The 18,911-nt window shown below is 34.4% G+C and overlaps 1 protein-coding gene across 1 annotated transcript in view; it reads left to right on the plus strand.

The window, feature by feature from the left end:
• LOC104698837 (protein HIRA-like) overlaps positions 1 to 227 on the plus strand; it is a 7,463-nt gene extending 7,236 nt beyond the window's left edge. Inside the window, exon 12 of the mRNA XM_010414225.2 lies at positions 205 to 227. Within this exon, the coding sequence (XP_010412527.1) occupies positions 205 to 227 (23 nt within the window). The remainder of the gene's footprint in view (positions 1 to 204) is intronic.

Genomic DNA, 18,911 nt, shown 5'->3' on the forward strand with positions numbered 1-18,911 from the left:
TTTTTTTTTTTTTTTTTTTTTTTTTTTTTTTTTTTTTTTTTTTTTTTTTTTTTTTTTTTTTTTTTTTCACTTATCAAAATTAACAATATTTTGTATCAATCGATTTTTTTCTTTTTTTTGTTAAGTCTTACCATTCTAAAATACAATGTTTTTCTATTAACTCCTTTGTCAAATGTCAAAGAAAAATGTGAAATGTAATTTTAGGCCAAAGTTCCAAAACTGATTGATTTATCCCCTATATATTAACAAAGAAGCACTAAAAAAAAGCTGAGTTGTTGTGGTCATAGAGTTCATGTACCTTTCTAATAAATGCTTTTACTTCTCATTGTTATTTACATAAATATGTCATTTAAATATTATGAGCTAATGCTTTTTTTATTAATTTTAAAAAATGAAAGATTTAATCAACTATTAAATAAAAAAAGTATTTAATTATCATTTTTATAACCTATTTACTTATTAAAAGTAAATTACATTTCACAAACAAGAAAAAAAATTATTCATTTATTTATCACTATTATCATTTTTCTCATTGCATTTTTAAACTTAGAATTAGTTTAAATTAAATCTATTAGTTTTAAAATATTGTTTTATCTATTTAATGGTACAGCGACATTGATAATAATGTGAAACATAAATTATATGAATTTAATTTTTAGAAACACAAAAAGACATCAAAACTTTCTACACCACCTTAAAACTCTTTTCCAAGTTCAAATATTCCACGGGTGAAACGTATTTGAATAAACGAAAAAAAATTTACTTACATATTTTGTTTTACACAAACAAATCTTAAATCTCAAATAATAATTTTATTCATAATATTTTATTTAAATCAATTTATCCCGCACATAGTGCGGATCGGTACCTAGTTGACTATTATATGGGATATTCCTGGGCAATCGGGTACCTAATCGGGTTTCGGTTCTATCCAATCGGGTTTTTGGGTAAATCGGTATAAAAGACCTATAGATCCCATTCGGTAATTTACAAAAAATTTGGTTCGGTACGGTTAGTAAATGGCCGGGTTCGGAGCGGTTTTCTACTCTATTACAAAATCCGAAATAACCCGAAATTTTTCCGGGTTATAACCGGTTCTGTTAGTTTCAGTAACCAAAGTAATCAAATAACCGACTAAAACCCGAGATAACCGATTAAAATTATAAATACCCATGTAAAAAACCAAAATAACCGATTAAACCATAAACTAAAACCATAACATTAAGTTTCACCATAACACAACCAAATACCATAACATTAAGTTCAATAAACTCACAACCAACTTAAAACAAAAGATAGCACAAGTTCAAATAGCCGATGAAAATTGGGAACAATGAAGAAGCATCCACACTAACAAAAAGGTTCTTGCTGCTCCATGCCCCTGGGAAACAAATGAAACTTGAATGATTCAGCCAAGTAACAGACAAAGTCTCAATGAGAGTAATAAACAGACTAATACACCTAAAGACATTAAGTTTCAATATACCTTTACTATTGCCGTAATCCATGCCTTAAAAAACACCACATAAGAAGACCAATACAAAGATAGATACCTTCAAAACATCAAACAACAGAACTAGTATTAAATCGGGTACAAATATCAAACCAGAGAAAACTTATTGAACACTAACAAATAGAGGAGATTGATTACCTTTTCTTTTATGAGAATAACTAAGCCTCAAGATTATTTTCATCTCCAATACCAAACTTTGCAAAACAGTGTTAAAATTAAGTTAGAAACAGAATTATAAAACAAAGTATTATCATTTATGAATATCAAAATTTGTTAAAGATTACCTTTCTCAAGCTGATCAAACATTTCAAACTCTGAGAGCAGTTGAGCACTTGTGATCACTGTCGGGTCAGCACCACTCTTGATATCTTGCCTCATCCATTGCTCAGTACACATGAGGTCCTCAATCATGTAATGAGTCAGACAGGACCTATGAGGGTCTAAAATTCGACCACTAGTGCTAAAAGCACTCTCTGATGCAACATATGAAACTTGCATAGCAAGTACATCTTTAGCCATCTCAGCCAAGACATGATACTTGAAGGAATTCACTCTTCACCAAGACAACACATCAAATTCTGCACCCCTAATATGCTTTGGATTCTCAATAGGATATGTGAGATAAATCTCTAACTCACGCCTTACTTCTTCATCTGCTTTGTCAGCTACCATCTCTTTATAAGCTATATCCATTCTCTCATAACCCAAATCATCAACCAAATCCATCTTCTCAGGAATCACAGTTGATTGATGTTGTTTAGCCCTGGTAATATGAGAAGATGCACCATTTGTATGGCTGTAAAGAGCAGCATACTCCTTATACATTGAGTCGACGACGTAGAAAACTGAATCATACATATCCTTGGAGTCAACAATATCTTCACCATACAGTTTCTCAAAACACATCTTGGCAAACTTAATCTTCTTTGTTGGATCAAACACAGTTGCAATGATCAACATCTTGTTGATATTCTTCATTCCATCCCAGTACTTCACAAACTTCTTCAACATTTCATCAGTTTTGTTCTTTAATTCGTCATCTTTGCTATTACTCAGAAATGAGAGGTTCCTCTCTATTTTAACAATTTCACCATAACACTTATGCGCATTCAAGTTGGTGGAAGCAGAGGCAACCAAAGTGGAGTTGTAGAAAATCACTAGAAACTTCACCAAACTATGACAGAAACATGAGAGTGTAAATAAGTGTAAACATTGGTTTAGTGCAATAAACATATTAGTATAAAGATAGATTACCTTTCAATTGCATTACAGTCATTTGATTCAGGAGGTCCAACACGTTTGTTCCCATTGTCTAATTCTAGAAAGTAGTCGTGGGACAACCTATCTTCTAGAAGCATCTCGTCAAAATCAACTCTGTACTTTAGGGCATTCGTCAACATTGTATATGTTGAATTCCATCTGGTCTTCACATCAAATATGAGACTTCCTCTTTTAAGCTTCCCTGAATCAACCCTCAGCTTAAATGACTTCTGCCTAACATATGATACACCATTGCGTATAGCCTCCACATTATTTCCTAGCTCTTGTAAACCATCTCTCACAATCAAGTTGATGATGTGAGCATTGCATCTGACATGCATGTAGTCTCCATCCAAGACAAATGCTTCATTGCTAACCAAGCTGAACTCTCTTTGAAACCTCTTCAGAGCCAAAGTGTTGGTTTTTGCATTGTCGACAGTGACACAAAACACCTTCTGAATCCCCCATTCAGCCAGAAAATCTATAAGAGTAGTTGCAATTGTTGATGCTTTGTGATATGAGACATACTTGAAGCCTATGATCAGTTTCTTCAGCAGCCAAAATGCATCAATGAAGTGAGTTGTGATCACCATGTAGCTTGCACCTGTTTTACATAATGTACATATAAAATAATAATCAGATATGAGTTATAATTAAAAAATCAATCAATGAAATAAGAAAGAAAGAGTGAACAAACCTGTATTTGGAGCAACCCATATGTCTGTAGTTAGGGACACCCTTTGCTTGTTTGAATTAATCTAGTTCTTCAGCAGAGCTTTCTTCTTCACATACATCTGCACTATGTCTCTGCTTGCTGTTCTCCTTGAATGAGGCCGGTAGAGGTTGGCACGTGAGGAGAAGTGTCTCCAAGCAACAATGTCCACAAAAGACAGTGGCAACTTCCCTAACACGAGCATCTCATTTGTTGCCTCTCTGAATATTGACTCACTTATCTTTCCAGCTTGCACGGTTCCATTGTCTTTGATCACTTGTTGAAACTTGTTTTCCTTATAGGCTTGGTACTATTTGCAGGTTGCCATATGCTTTGTCAAATTAGAAGTCCTTGACTTAGACTTGCAGCAATATTCCTTCTTGCAGTAGTGGCAGATACACTCGTTTCTATCTTCTTTATTCCCTGTGAAGTGGTCCCAAACAGGAGATCTTGGAAGGATGACTTTGAGCTCTTTAGCTGGCTTTTCATTAGCTGCACTTGGTTCTGGAATGTCCTTCCTCTTTCCAGCACAATCAGGAGTTTCAAGAACTTCTGTAGTTGCAGCAGCTTGTTGTCCAGTACTGTCAATGTCTTGCTCTTCTTCATGATTCATCTCTTCTTCGAATATGTCTTCATCTGGAAAGCATGAAGAACCCATCTGAACACACACATAAAAGAAACCACTACAAGAAATTAGAGTATTGATAGCACTACAATATAGCGTTTTTTGTCTTTTTGCTATAGTTGATATACCCTTTAGTTTTAGATAGCGTTTGTTAAAATATAAACGCTATGTTTCAATGATAATATTTTATTTTTAATAATATTTTTTTTAATTGTAGTATACATAGCATTGGTATTTTTAAAACGCTATGTATACTTGAGGCGGAAAAATAAATCTATTTTTTTTGCTAAATACCTTTTTTTTTTGTCATCTGAATTTTTATTATTGAAACTTGTTGTGGAACCATGCTGAAATACAACGCCCAAAAGAGGGAAACTTAAGCCAGCGGACGAAGTTTATGTCCCTAGAGTCTAAGGCCGGAAGAAAAGGAGATTTCTCCGGAAACTAAACCCAAAACAAGGGAAACTAAAGATAATACAACAAAACAGAAAATTTAAACCCAAATCGCAAGACAGCAAACCCTTTACTAAGAACAGAAGAAACCAAGCTAAAATCTTTAGAGAAGCAAAAGAACCTAGAAGCAAAGAACCTCTTCTTCTGAAGCATCTGCGATTGAGATTTACCAAGGGTGCCCGCGACCAACCCAAAAGCAACATCAACCACCTCCTATCACAATGAGAGCTGATCTCTCTGAACCAAGAACCAAGGACTTCATAACCCGGCAAGCAAGACAACTGAGTTAAGAGAACCTCTTGCTGTCACAAAGAACACACTTCCGGATACGACGACGACGACCAAAGCACCAATTACCCATTAACGTCTAGTTAGAGCCCTTCAAAAAACTATCCTATCTAAACAGATCAGGAAGTAGAGACAAGGAGAGAGGCTTAACCCCCCAATTAACATCAATCTCACAACCGAGAACGACAAATCTAGGCAATTATCAAACACAGCGAGCAACACCAAGGAGAAGAAACAACTGCGAACTAAGAGGACTATCACAACATACAACCAAAACGAAACTTCTGCTTAGAAAGGAAACAACCCAAAGAATTCGATGGCTGAGATGAGGAGACAAAGAGCGAAAGGAGGTGCACAGGCTGGACGGACAGGTGCTAAAATCCAACAACCACTACACAATGACGGCTTAGAATGATGATCACATGAGCGGCTACAAGATCAAGGACCGGATCCAGCAAACACATTGTCATTATTCTTAGAGCCACACCGTCGATCAAACAGATCCGGATCCAACTTTTTCGCTAGACCCACAAAATCCATTAATCTGGCCACTCCGACCGCATCCACGACACCCAAAATCAGGCCTCAAAGTAAGCCAAACGAATTCACAAATGATGGACAAAACCCCTGCACCTAAGACTTAACAAAACAAACCCAGCAAAAAACAAACTAAGTCGATTACCAAATATAGCAGATCAAAGAAGAAACCAGACAAGCCAAATTCTTCACCAAACCAAACCGGATCTAGTTGAATCGGAGACAAAAGACAAAACTAAGCATAAGAAACAAAGGGACCCTCTCACAGCACCAGCGAGGAGCGCCAGCTACCGGAGAGGGTAGGCGGAGATCAGAATTTGGTTTCCTCGGCGGCTAGGGCGAACTCACGTCTAGGGAGAGAAAAAAAAAAGAAAAAAGTTGATTTTTGCTAAATACCTACTGTTAGCAAAAAAATAGAGCCGCTAACAAATTTTCATTCTCCCTCTAACTCCATTGTTTCACTTCTCAAGCTTTTTCGTACTATTCTCAAGCTTTTTCTCCCACTCGTTTACTTTTTTCTTATCAAATCCCCAGATTTAGAACCAGGATTCTCATCCGATGAAATCCTTATGCAGATTTAAAACCAGATGAATAATCTTCCTCTTCTCCATATAACAAAACCCTAGTTACGCCTTCTTCAGTAAATCCATATTTTTATCATGTTGTTTCTCTCCCTCTCCCTCTTCCTTTTGAAATCGATCCCTAGCCACCGTCAAAGAAAGAGAGATTGGGACTCGAAACCCTACCCACCATCGTATAGATCTCTCTTTGTCTCTGCTAGATCTGTTCGTTTTATTTCATATGTATTGTGAAATCTAAGGTAATTACATACTTGCATATCTTCGTTTCACTTTAGTCGCTTAGATATGTGTTTGGTCTTTTGAAATCAGATTGGAAGGTCTCGCTTGCAGATCTAGAGATCTTCGTACAAGTCTGTCGTTTCTTCCGAGTGTGGGATTGATTTCAAGAAGTACATTGAGAAAGGTTTTTTATGTGGTTAGGTTCAGTGAGATTATGTTGTGGTCTTTGCAGCTCCAGTTGTGATTAATGGTTTTGACTTGTAGATCTGATTTGTTTGTTGCACAAGGATGTTATCTGCTTGATTCTTTGATTCATAACTTCTAATTATACTCTCCTTTTTTGTTTATCGAATTGCAGATAAAAGTAAACGGGACTTGAAGTCTTGAACCACTTTTTTTTCTGGGTTTCAATGGAGATTTTGTTCTGAATAAAAAGGGGCTAAAGTTGATCTTTAGATGAGAAGCAAGGGAAGTTTAATTTCAACCCTAATCTTGTTTATTAGCTCTCAATAATTCTATAATTTGTTGTGGGTTTTATGTTTCGTTATAGCAATATGGTAGATTAGGACTCATAAGATGATTTTGACTAAGAAGACGTGTTGAGTGGAGCTGGAGAACTTTTGTTCTCTTATTTGTTGAGCAGTGATTGAATTGTAAGGCTGGTTAATGGTACGTGTTCGTGTATATTTGACTTAGTCTCTTGTATCTTCTAACTCTTTAATTTTTGATGTGTTCATAAGGTTATGGGGCAGTAGGCGGCTTAAAGAACTCAAGACTCAACTCACCGGAGGTACTCAAAACATGCTTTCTAAAAGCATATATCACTTTGCTATATCATTTTCTGTAAACTTAGATTATTAATGCTTCTTTGCTCTTCATGTGTTTGTGTTATTTTGTTGCAGGTTGAAGCTGAAGCTGATTAAGTTATGATATCAAAGAAGTTTCAAGAGTGTGGAAAATTCACAAGTTTAATATACAAGAGTTGTTTGAACTTATTTTTAATTATGTATTTTTACTTTGTAATATAGATNGTCGCTTAGATATGTGTTTGGTCTTTTGAAATCAGATTGGAAGGTCTCGCTTGCAGATCTAGAGATCTTCGTACAAGTCTGTCGTTTCTTCCGAGTGTGGGATTGATTTCAAGAAGTACATTGAGAAAGGTTTTTTATGTGGTTAGGTTCAGTGAGATTATGTTGTGGTCTTTGCAGCTCCAGTTGTGATTAATGGTTTTGACTTGTAGATCTGATTTGTTTGTTGCACAAGGATGTTATCTGCTTGATTCTTTGATTCATAACTTCTAATTATACTCTCCTTTTTTGTTTATCGAATTGCAGATAAAAGTAAACGGGACTTGAAGTCTTGAACCACTTTTTTTTCTGGGTTTCAATGGAGATTTTGTTCTGAATAAAAAGGGGCTAAAGTTGATCTTTAGATGAGAAGCAAGGGAAGTTTAATTTCAACCCTAATCTTGTTTATTAGCTCTCAATAATTCTATAATTTGTTGTGGGTTTTATGTTTCGTTATAGCAATATGGTAGATTAGGACTCATAAGATGATTTTGACTAAGAAGACGTGTTGAGTGGAGCTGGAGAACTTTTGTTCTCTTATTTGTTGAGCAGTGATTGAATTGTAAGGCTGGTTAATGGTACGTGTTCGTGTATATTTGACTTAGTCTCTTGTATCTTCTAACTCTTTAATTTTTGATGTGTTCATAAGGTTATGGGGCAGTAGGCGGCTTAAAGAACTCAAGACTCAACTCACCGGAGGTACTCAAAACATGCTTTCTAAAAGCATATATCACTTTGCTATATCATTTTCTGTAAACTTAGATTATTAATGCTTCTTTGCTCTTCATGTGTTTGTGTTATTTTGTTGCAGGTTGAAGCTGAAGCTGATTAAGTTATGATATCAAAGAAGTTTCAAGAGTGTGGAAAATTCACAAGTTTAATATACAAGAGTTGTTTGAACTTATTTTTAATTATGTATTTTTACTTTGTAATATAGATATTTTGTATTCCTCTTTCATATATATATAAAATAAAATATTAATTTTTATAAAATTATGGCATGTTTCTCGTTGAATTTTTCAAATAATCCAAAAACCAAAAAAATATCCCAAAAAATTGTAATTCAATAAAATTTAGTATTACATTTAACAGCAAATTACAATTGCTATTATTGAATGTATGATTGCATAGAAAAAATGTTATATTTGATGAAGACAAAATAGCATGTTGTAAAGTGCTATCTAATGTCTCGGACCTATTATCGCGGGCGATGATAGAGCGTTTACTAAAACGCTATGATATTGTTCGATATCGTTTTCCCGATGGTAAGAATACACGATTTTCTTGTAGTGAACAAATCAGTAACTAAGAGAAGAACATATATAAGATCATCAAAGATCATAACACAAATAAGATCATATTAAATAGAAGAAGACTTAAAAAACCGTAACATAACACAAATAAGATCATAGTATTGTTCACAGAGACAGTTTTAAAATTAAGATAGACACATGTATGATCAAGCAAATATATTTTACCTAACAAACTATCAAATAAAAGCTATCAAATTCTTATTACACTTATCAATTCGTCTAAAAGCTATCAAATGATTGTATTACACTATCAATTCGTCACTATAAGTTACTATAACCAAAACCAACTATCAATTGCCAACTAAAAGCTATTAAGAACATCCTAAGACATAATACAATTACATGATTTAGGAAGACTTGGGACGAACCTGTGATTTAATTGTAGAGATTAGTGAAGGAGGAGATGATGGAGGGTTGAAACTTATGGTTCTTTCTATGGGGGATTAGGGGGTTTATATAACGCTTCTGTTCTCGGAATGGAAGAAAGGTACCAAGAGTAAACGAATCGAAAATGTTACTTGAATGATTGCAGATAGACAAAACATGCTTCATCTCGTGCAGAAGACGAAACGAAAAGCAAGCTTCGATGAAAGGTTCTGTATTGGGAACAGAAGAGATAGCTGCGCGGTGCCGCCAACGCAATAGGGTAAGGTGACTTAGGCCTATAGAGTTAGCTGTCGTATGATGCTTAGTGGGTCAAGTCTTTATTAGGCCTTTAGGTTAAACGGATCTAAAAGGGTGGCCCAATATACTTTAGTTATAAACTGAACTCGGACCGAAGTCCATTTTACCAAAGCCTCTTAGCCCATTCGGTAATTCTGCTTAACCCGAATCCTACCCGATACCGCTTTTATCGGTTTGGTTCCGGTATGGTTCTTCGGTACCGAATATTATGCCTAGGACTAATATGGGATATCATTCAATGCTCAAAGCCTCAAACCAAGTGCTTAACGAAGTGACAACCAAGCTAGCAACATTAACAAAATGTTTGTCGAAAGCTTCTTTTGTTTCATGTAATGAAAAAGGGAACCTACTTGGATACAGAGTAAATGACTACTTTTTAGGAGCTTGGATGAGGCAGTCGTTGGCTGGACCGATTATTCGTTTGGTTCGAACGGATGTGTGCTCTAGTATTAACGAAAAAGTAAAAACATCGTTGAAAACACTAAAATGCTAACCAAGTGGTCTCCCTCTAGTGGTTTTTATTTGAGGGAAGGAGTTGCCCTATTGGTATCCAGGCCAGGGATCAGTTACCCCCAACTGCAAAATACTAATCATTTCCATTGAGTTAGAGGCTTTCACATAGTCATCCCCGGGCCTTAAAAAACCTACAATGCTAATGTGGATAATACGTGATTTTTATGCGTTTAATAGTTTATATGGGACATAACTTACTGAATGTGGTTAGACTACGACTACCCAACTCCGACCCAAGGAAAATTAAAGGCCTTTGGGCAATTTTTTTTTCTTTAAATCTTTATCACTGTTAATATTTTTTTACTATATTTATAATAAGTTTTTGGTGTTTTATTATAAGTACAATTACTTTAAAAATCCTTTTCAGAATTTTGTTCATTGGAATATGGGCTTTTTATATATAATTTTTGGGTTATATCTATTTTTGGAAACAAATATAGTATGAATACAGTAGTATGTATTTGCGGTTCTAACGAAAAAGTTAAATTAGGTAAGGAGGATTAGGCAAGATTGGGTGAATTCCAAAAGTAATAAGTTGTTTATACAGAAAAAATAGCAAAATACTATCCCATATTATAATAGAAATGACCATGAAAGTGATCTCTACATGTAAAGATTGATTTTAGAAATTTCTGGAAATTATAAAGCTTTGTCAACGTTTTTTGAAATGGCTTCCAGAATTGTTTAATACAAAAATATCTAGTATTATGAAAATAACAGTTGAAGCCTAGCTTTGGCCACATGATAGTACGAAGATTTATGAAATTATTTTGGATAAGCTTATAAAATTATTTTCGGAAAACTATACAATTTGGTAAATAATTATATTTTGTGAGGACAATTAAGAAAACATGTTAATGTAAGAGAAGAAAAGATCATTTGATTTTTTTTTTTTTCAATTTTCTAAAATATTTTTGTTTGTTTTAGTTTAGCCAGTCAACATCCTACTAGTTGGGAATACAAAAGAAATTAATTTCTGCGCCTACTATATCTTAATTATGAAAGATCGATCATAACAAATGAAAAAGCAAACACTCGTTACGTTTCAACTACCCATCAATTAAATTTCTATTATGACATTTTTACTAATTTCTTAATTATTTTATAATATGTAACGTACTTGTCATTTGAAAGGGATTTTGTAGTTTTGTTTTAAATTATGAACTTCCAAAATATCATTGTCTTCTATTTCATGAATTTTTAAAAGATATTTTATGGGATAAATTTCGATACTGCCAAATTAACCATATTGCTGATTTACACTCCCTCCATTTCAATAATGTATTCTTCACACATATTATAATATAAAATAAAATTTATATTATTATCATATTTAATACATTATAATTAAAATTTGTTAATTGGTCAATACATCGGAATAGTATGGATAAAACTGAACACATTACAAACAATCTGTAGAAAAAACCTAATTCAACACTAACTATTAAACCAACTTTAAAATTTTTATAAGCGACTTGTGTTTGAGCTGTTATTTTTTTTCTTTAATGGATTAGCTCAAACAAACCAATGGTTTGAGCTGTTAATTTATATTTTTATCCAATGATTTTTTGTTTTTAACATCATAAGTGTTCTTACACTAACATTTTATATCTTTGCTTTTATTAATTTATATGTTTTACTCATTTTGTAAGTCACTTGGCTTATATTTTACTCTCAGCTTATTTTGTGTGGTCAATCTCTTTTACATGGTTTACTATTCATTTTGTGAGTAATTTTTTTGGATCTCATTTATATATTTTTACTGTTGTTCATTATATGATAAAATTTCTGGAATAAATTTTAAACATTACAAGTTATTAAAATTTGTTGATTCATATGTATTTATGATTGAATAAATTATAATTGGTTTATGTTATTTCTGTTGGACTTATTTACAACGATTGGGTTAGTTATTCAAAAATAGAATATTAAGCAAACAAAAGCAAATAAAAACTATATAGGTTCAAATGATAACAAATCAATTTATCTAAAAATGATGTTGAAAAATCTACCACAGTTTTATAGTAACTAGGTTAATACCCGCGGTTTTTACATTTTTATAGTAACTAGGATTGTTTTTAAAGTCTACTTGTTGATCAGTTTTTCAAGTGAATAATTAGCTTGCATGTTATTTTAACAAATATATATATATATATATATATATGTTTAGTTTAGTATGATATAATTTGTCTTTTAATAGCATTTTTGGTGAATATTAATTTCTATAGAGATTTTTTAATCTTGGTTAGCAAAATCTATTTTTATTTTTTTGGTTTTCACTATCAATAATTTTTTTATTCAGTACTGTAATAATTTCTTTTTTAAAAATACATTTTTTAAATGTCGCCCTAAGCCTCCTCTACTCTAAACACGACACTGGTTAGAGTCTTCATTCAAATATTCGTTAAAAGTCATTTTTAATCACCAAACTATGACGTTTTTCATTGTTGGCCTTTTTCTTTGTTTGTTCCTTCGCTCCATATTCACTGACCTTTTTTTGAAGAGACTCGTGATAAAGCGAGAGAGAGTTGTCCATGAATGAAAACAGACATTGGTAGATATATGCAAAACTCCATGTGCAAGCAATCATAATTTCCAACTTCCACCATATGCAAAACTCCATGTGCAAGCAATCATAATTTCCAACTTCCACCTGTTCAATAAGTAAGGGTGGTAAGAATCAGTAATTCAAGAGTGAACAATGAAAGAGTTTGAGTTTTAGTAAATAACCTAGATTTTTTTCCTAAAACGGAATACTTAGATCATATCAGAAGTCAGAACTCGCCCTAATGTTGTTATTGATTGGAGGAGACAGAACATAGTTGTGGACCTGTGTTCAAACTAATTAAAAGGCGAAGTTTATCATAAGTATTGTTGTATCACAAAGACATGCACATAATTAAAGAAAAATACTACAAAGTCCACTACAAGAAAACAGTCGATTTGCGATGGAAGAATCCATCGCAATTCCCTCGCAAATCGACAGTCGCAAGGGATTTGTGAGACACAACTATTCCTCGCAAATCGCTTCTCGCAAATAAGCTGACATCGCAATTCCCTCGCAAAATTTGCGAGGGATATTTTCCCTCGCAAATCTAACGCAATTTGCGAGGGATATATTCCTCACAAATCCCACGCACATTGCGAGAGACGGTTGTACTCGCAATTGTCAAGCAAATTGCGAGGACTTTTTTCCATCGCAATGTTCGATCCGTCGCAAATTTTGCGACTACTTTGCGACGTCCATCTGCCTAGTATTGTTGGTATTCGCTAATTTTGTAGCAATTCTTCATTTTTAATTTTTTTTTCTTTTACCATTTTTATGTTTGATTTTTTTTTTGTGAATAATGTTTTAGATGTTAAAAAAGAATAATAATAAGAAGAACAGAATTGAAAATTCAAAATAGAATAAAACATAAATATTACAAAACAAAAGTCATGTTTAAGTGGGATATCAGAACAAAGTGAGAAGAGTTCTTAAAAGGATTGAGAGAGAGAGGTCACGTTTCTGGTCCCAGTTTGGCTACCAGCTGCTCCCGTTTCACCTGTGTTGCCCTCTGGGTTGGTGCCTTCCTGGTTGGTGCCTTCTGGGTTGCTCCCTTGTTGGTTGGTCGGGTATCGAAACTTGGCAGCAAACTCAGGATCCTTTTCCGCGAGATAGTCAAAGTATGCATCATAGCTATGCATTCTTTGACTACTTTCATGGATTTGACTCGCCTGGGTTTGGATTTGAGTCGCCTGGGTTTGAATGCATTCCTCAGCGGCAGCAAGCTTCTGAGCCAAGATAACCGGATCATTAGCTGGAGACAGAGGTTGCGGACAGCTAGTGGTAGAGGACGCTTCAAACTGCAGAGAACCAACCCCAAAAATTCTGTTTTTCTTCTTCGGAGCAACCTAAAAACAAAACAACAAACGACAAGTTACAAACATACAAAAGAAAACAATGGATCACATACTAAACAATTGCAAGTTATCACAAACTAAACAATCCCAAGTTATCACAAACTAAACAAGGAAGTTATCACAAACTAAACAATCGCATGTTATCACATACAAAACAATCCTAAGTTATCACATACAAAACAATCCTAAGTTATCATATACAAAACAATCCTAAGATATCACAAAATCATTAACAAGACAATCGATAGCAATATACGATTGGCAACTGAACACACCAGAAGCACTAAAAACTAACTTAACCACACAGTTCAACCATTGAGTATTTTTTTAAAAAAGAACTAAGAACGTTTATCTTACCTCAGTGTAAATTTTGTTTTTGATATGAATGGGCACCCCACCAGAAGCAGAACTCTCTCCATTCTCCCCTGTGCAAAGCTCAGATTCTAACTCTTGAATCTTGGACGACACCTCATTGAACACGGACTCGGACTTGCCATCCGTAAATGAGCCATCTGGTTTTCGATGAGTGTCTTCTAAGATTCGTAGGAAATCCGGAGTTAACTCCCCAGTGATCTCAGACTTGAAAGAAACAAAAAAGAGGTTGATTAGTTAACAAATAAAAGAGTGTCTGAAGGCCTAATCTTAAGAAAAAAAAACTTAAGGAACTTACATGCTTTCCATGATGCTTTAAGCATAACCACGTGTGCCTGAAGAAAACAGACAGAGACATAATGTACTANATGCAAATTTTGTTTTTGATATGAATGGGCACCCCACCAGAAGCAGAACTCTCTCCATTCTCCCCTGTGCAAAGCTCAGATTCTAACTCTTGAATCTTGGACGACACCTCATTGAACACGGACTCGGACTTGCCATCCGTAAATGAGCCATCTGGTTTTCGATGAGTGTCTTCTAAGATTCGTAGGAAATCCGGAGTTAACTCCCCAGTGATCTCAGACTTGAAAGAAACAAAAAAGAGGTTGATTAGTTAACAAATAAAAGAGTGTCTGAAGGCCTAATCTTAAGAAAAAAAAACTTAAGGAACTTACATGCTTTCCATGATGCTTTAAGCATAACCACGTGTGCCTGAAGAAAACAGACAGAGACATAATGTACTACAATATAAAAATTTAGGAACTTAAATATTGTTTCAATGTAATGTTAAAGAATATATATATCATATTGCTACAAATATGATATATTGACACACATTCACACCATTGTATGTCTTATATGGCATCTCAACGCTCAAAAATTCTAAAGGGTATGTCTTTCTTTCATAAATTTCTCCAGATACATCCGCACTGAAATTTAGAGATAGAGTCAAATGGATCAATAAGTTACATACAACTAAGACTCTAAGAGACCACTAAACAAAAGAACAAAACTATGTCATAATCGAACTCTAAACTGGTCAATATAACTTTCTTTGTAACTTATAGTTAATATGTTTAAATATAAACATTTAAGGCTTGGTTCGTGACTAAAGTCGTAGCAGATAGAATCAAGTGTATCTTTGATCAAGGTCTTCAAGGTGGGATTGGGTGCGAGCTTAGAAACCCAAAGCCAGTAATGTCCAACCATCATCAAATTATCTGAAATTACAAAAAAAAAAAACAGAACAAAAAACACCCAAATACAAAATTACATCATCTAAAGAAATATAATCCACTTGAAAATAATAAGCAAGAGTCCTAAAAAAACAAACAAACTTCACTAACCAACATCGAGAGGCTTTTGAAAAGATTTGTGAGACTTTTGTGTTTTGTTATTAATTTGACTTTAGATTGAGAAAGTGAGGTTGCTTCTAATATGCGATGAGGCTACCTACATACACCCTAATCATAAACCCTCAAAGAACCTCAACTGTAACATACCATAGCAATGTTCTACCCAATCACATCATATCCAATACTCTGGATCAAGCTATGGTAGTAAGAATTGCTACACAAATATATCAGACAAAAATCTAGGAAATGAGAATGAATCAATACAATACAAACCACACACAAAAAACTTACAAACAACAAAATGGTCAAAGATACACTTAAAAAGGAAACATTAATATCATGCTTGTCAAAATTGAGGTTACCTTGAAGACGGATCCAAATCCATCTTCATCCACTACAAGAAATGTGAGTATTAATAGCGCGTCATATCCGCTATGGTAGGATTCCATAGCGCTTTTACGGACGTTGCCCGTTATAAAAAGCATGAGTGTTTTAACAACGTTTTTCCAAACCGCTATATTTAGGTCTATTTAACATAGCGGTTTTAATGTGCAATATATAAATATATAATAACGCTTTTTCTATGCAATATTAAATTTTATAATAGCATTTTTCCTATGCAATATAAAATTATATAATAATGTTTTACATGTACAATTTTAAAAGTATAGAATATCATTTTTATTTAGTAATTAAAATTATGAAAGTATATTATCATTATGCTATTATTTAGTGGTCTTTTATTCAAAATTAAAATTGAGAAAATCTGATAAAACACAAATTTTAAATAGTATCAAAATGTATTACAAAAGACCACTCACACAGTAACACAAAAGCAAAAAGGTTGAGGTTCAAAACAACACAATTGTAACAAGTTCTTGCATCACTCTAATTCAATCTTGTCATTAGGCTAAGCAACCGTTGTACCTATAGCATCAGCAACATATTCGATTTTAGAATTTGGTCTCCACACTTTAGCATCTCCATTCTTTGACACATCTACCCAAACCTTGCTAGCATTATGACCTAATGAGATGAAGTGTACTCGATCATCTGGGTCAGAAGAACAAACACGACCTTCTTCAACAATTTCTCCTAAACCAATGCAATCGAACAAGATACATTTCTTTTGGGAACTTTTGGTGCTACTAGCGCTTTTACTTGTACCCTGGCGGACAAATTGTCAAATACATCCATCAGATATCTAGCAACGTCTTAAAAATGAAGGAAAAACAGAGTAAAAAGATATTAACCTCATGTGATGATTTTGCTGAAACATCTGCTACTGATGTGTTGGCGTCGAATCCAATCTTATCAAGTGGCCATGCGATAGTCTCATTTAGAACATCACCAAGTACTGCCATATCAATACTTGGCCTCCACAAAAAAGCATCATGATGAATCACCTTGAGAACCTTAACAATTGCAGCATTAGGACCCAGAGTGATATGGTTAACCTTGTCAGTTGGGTCAACTGAACAAATTACACCCTCACCAATAATTTCAGTTACATTCCAAGCAAAGATGTTGCATTTATCATTTGTTTCATCGGATGCCTAGAGTCATTCATATATTAGTTACTATCCATAATGATATGAACATATAAAACATGATATACTTCGAGAATTTACCTCAGGCTTATGTCCAGTTGTGGAGATGTTGTCTGAAGCCAAAATTACCCTTTCAGCTGGCCAATGAATTTCAAGTCCGACAGCTTCAGCAATGGTGTAAAGCATTTTGGTAGGCCTCCATACAAATGCATCTGGATTTGTAGCAGTGTGAACAATAATAGCCGCCGCGTCCGGACCGAGTTGAATACGACCAATCCTATAGTTTGGGTCGGACGAGCAGAATTCCCCTTCCCCCACAACAACTTCTGGCCCGCACCAAGCCAATATCTTACACTTAATCCTCTTTTATTTGTGATTGAAACATTAGACTAAGCATCGAAATCTGCACCGGATGGCTAAAAAGCAGAATTGGTTAATTAACCATTACCCATTATTGGCCATTATCAAAAAACAAGTGTGAAACTTACCCTTCTTCCAGATAGTAAACAACGAACTTCATTCTACAATTCTACTATCTTGCCCAGCATTTCAGCTTGTGAAGCCTCAAGCTTCTGAACATGTGCGTCTCTAGCGTTAAGATACTCCAGCTTATTTAGACTAATCCCTCTACCCATCCCTCTAACTCTTCCGTATCTATCTTTCCCTAAAACTTGACTGATAGCGTCTTCCCTTACATTTTCAGTAGTGGTGGAGTCCATTTGACTATCAATTGATCGTATCTTCTCCTGATACAAATAATTAGTGAACAATATCAGTTAACCAGTTTAACATGATTCTAAAATAAAAAAGATGTTGGCTAACTCAAAGAACTATTCGTACAATTGTATCTTGAAATTCTGGCTTCACAGGTCTCCCATCAGAGTGAGTGTGGCCAGCTAACCACACCTTACTTCTTGTCACCTTCCTTGGGTCAGGACTCTTTTTCTTCTATTATAATTTTAACGAAAGTATGTAACCATTTCGTTTAACACTTTAAAAGTGCAATATACACGAGAAAGACACACATACCATTTCCATAGATAGACGAAACATGCCCTTACAGCTGGTTGTGTGAGGAATTTGAGACTTCCTTAGGTTTCTGTATTTCTCATTTTTAACCTGCAGTATTTAAAAGTTAATTACTCTTGTAGCAAGTACAATGAACTATAAGACAAAATTGTAAGAAGTACATAACCTTAAAAGCAGGGGAAGTCCTACTCTTCACCCAATTGTTCCAAGATGATAAAGACTGAATGTTGCTTGGTTTAAACTTAAGCCTCTCAATGCCACTCTTACATTTTTTTTATTTTAGTAACAAGTCTACATTTATAAGCCCTCCAGCTTACACCCATCTGTTTGAAAACACTGTGTCTTTGCCAACCTTCGTCCAGATTAAACCTTGCCTACACAAATGTACAGAAAGCTTAAACATTGAGTTAGATTAAAATATTGAAATCACATTCAGAATAGCATAAAACACTTAGTACCTTAATTTCCTCCCACATTATGTCCTTAGTTGCACAATCAACTGCCCTCCAATCATCAAATAGTACCGGTACATGCTCCCTCACAAGAGCACCAAGAAACGATGAAAGTGTCACTGATCTTGGGCCTGAATGTTCGTCAGTAGCTGAGAAATCCACATCTACCTTCTCTATAGCGTCTTTTGCCAATTTACGCATCTTAGTTGGTCCTCGTGTTCTCTTTTTGTTGTTTGCAGTCAGCGACGTTTCCCTCTCTTGTTGCTCAGACTCAGCTTCCTTCTCTGGTTGCTCAGTCTCCGTTTGTGTCTCTGGTTGCTCAATCTCTGTTTCCTCATTAATTTGTTTGCGCTTGCTACGTCGGACACTAGGATCAGTTGCTTTCATATTTCACCCTTCAACAACAACAATCATCATTAGTAAAAACCCTATATCATTATTCACAACTCTACAACACAGAAGCACTGGTTGATATTATTATA

This window comes from Camelina sativa, chromosome 6 (genome assembly GCF_000633955.1).
Source record: "Camelina sativa cultivar DH55 chromosome 6, Cs, whole genome shotgun sequence".
Classification (NCBI taxonomy): domain Eukaryota; kingdom Viridiplantae; phylum Streptophyta; class Magnoliopsida; order Brassicales; family Brassicaceae; genus Camelina; species Camelina sativa.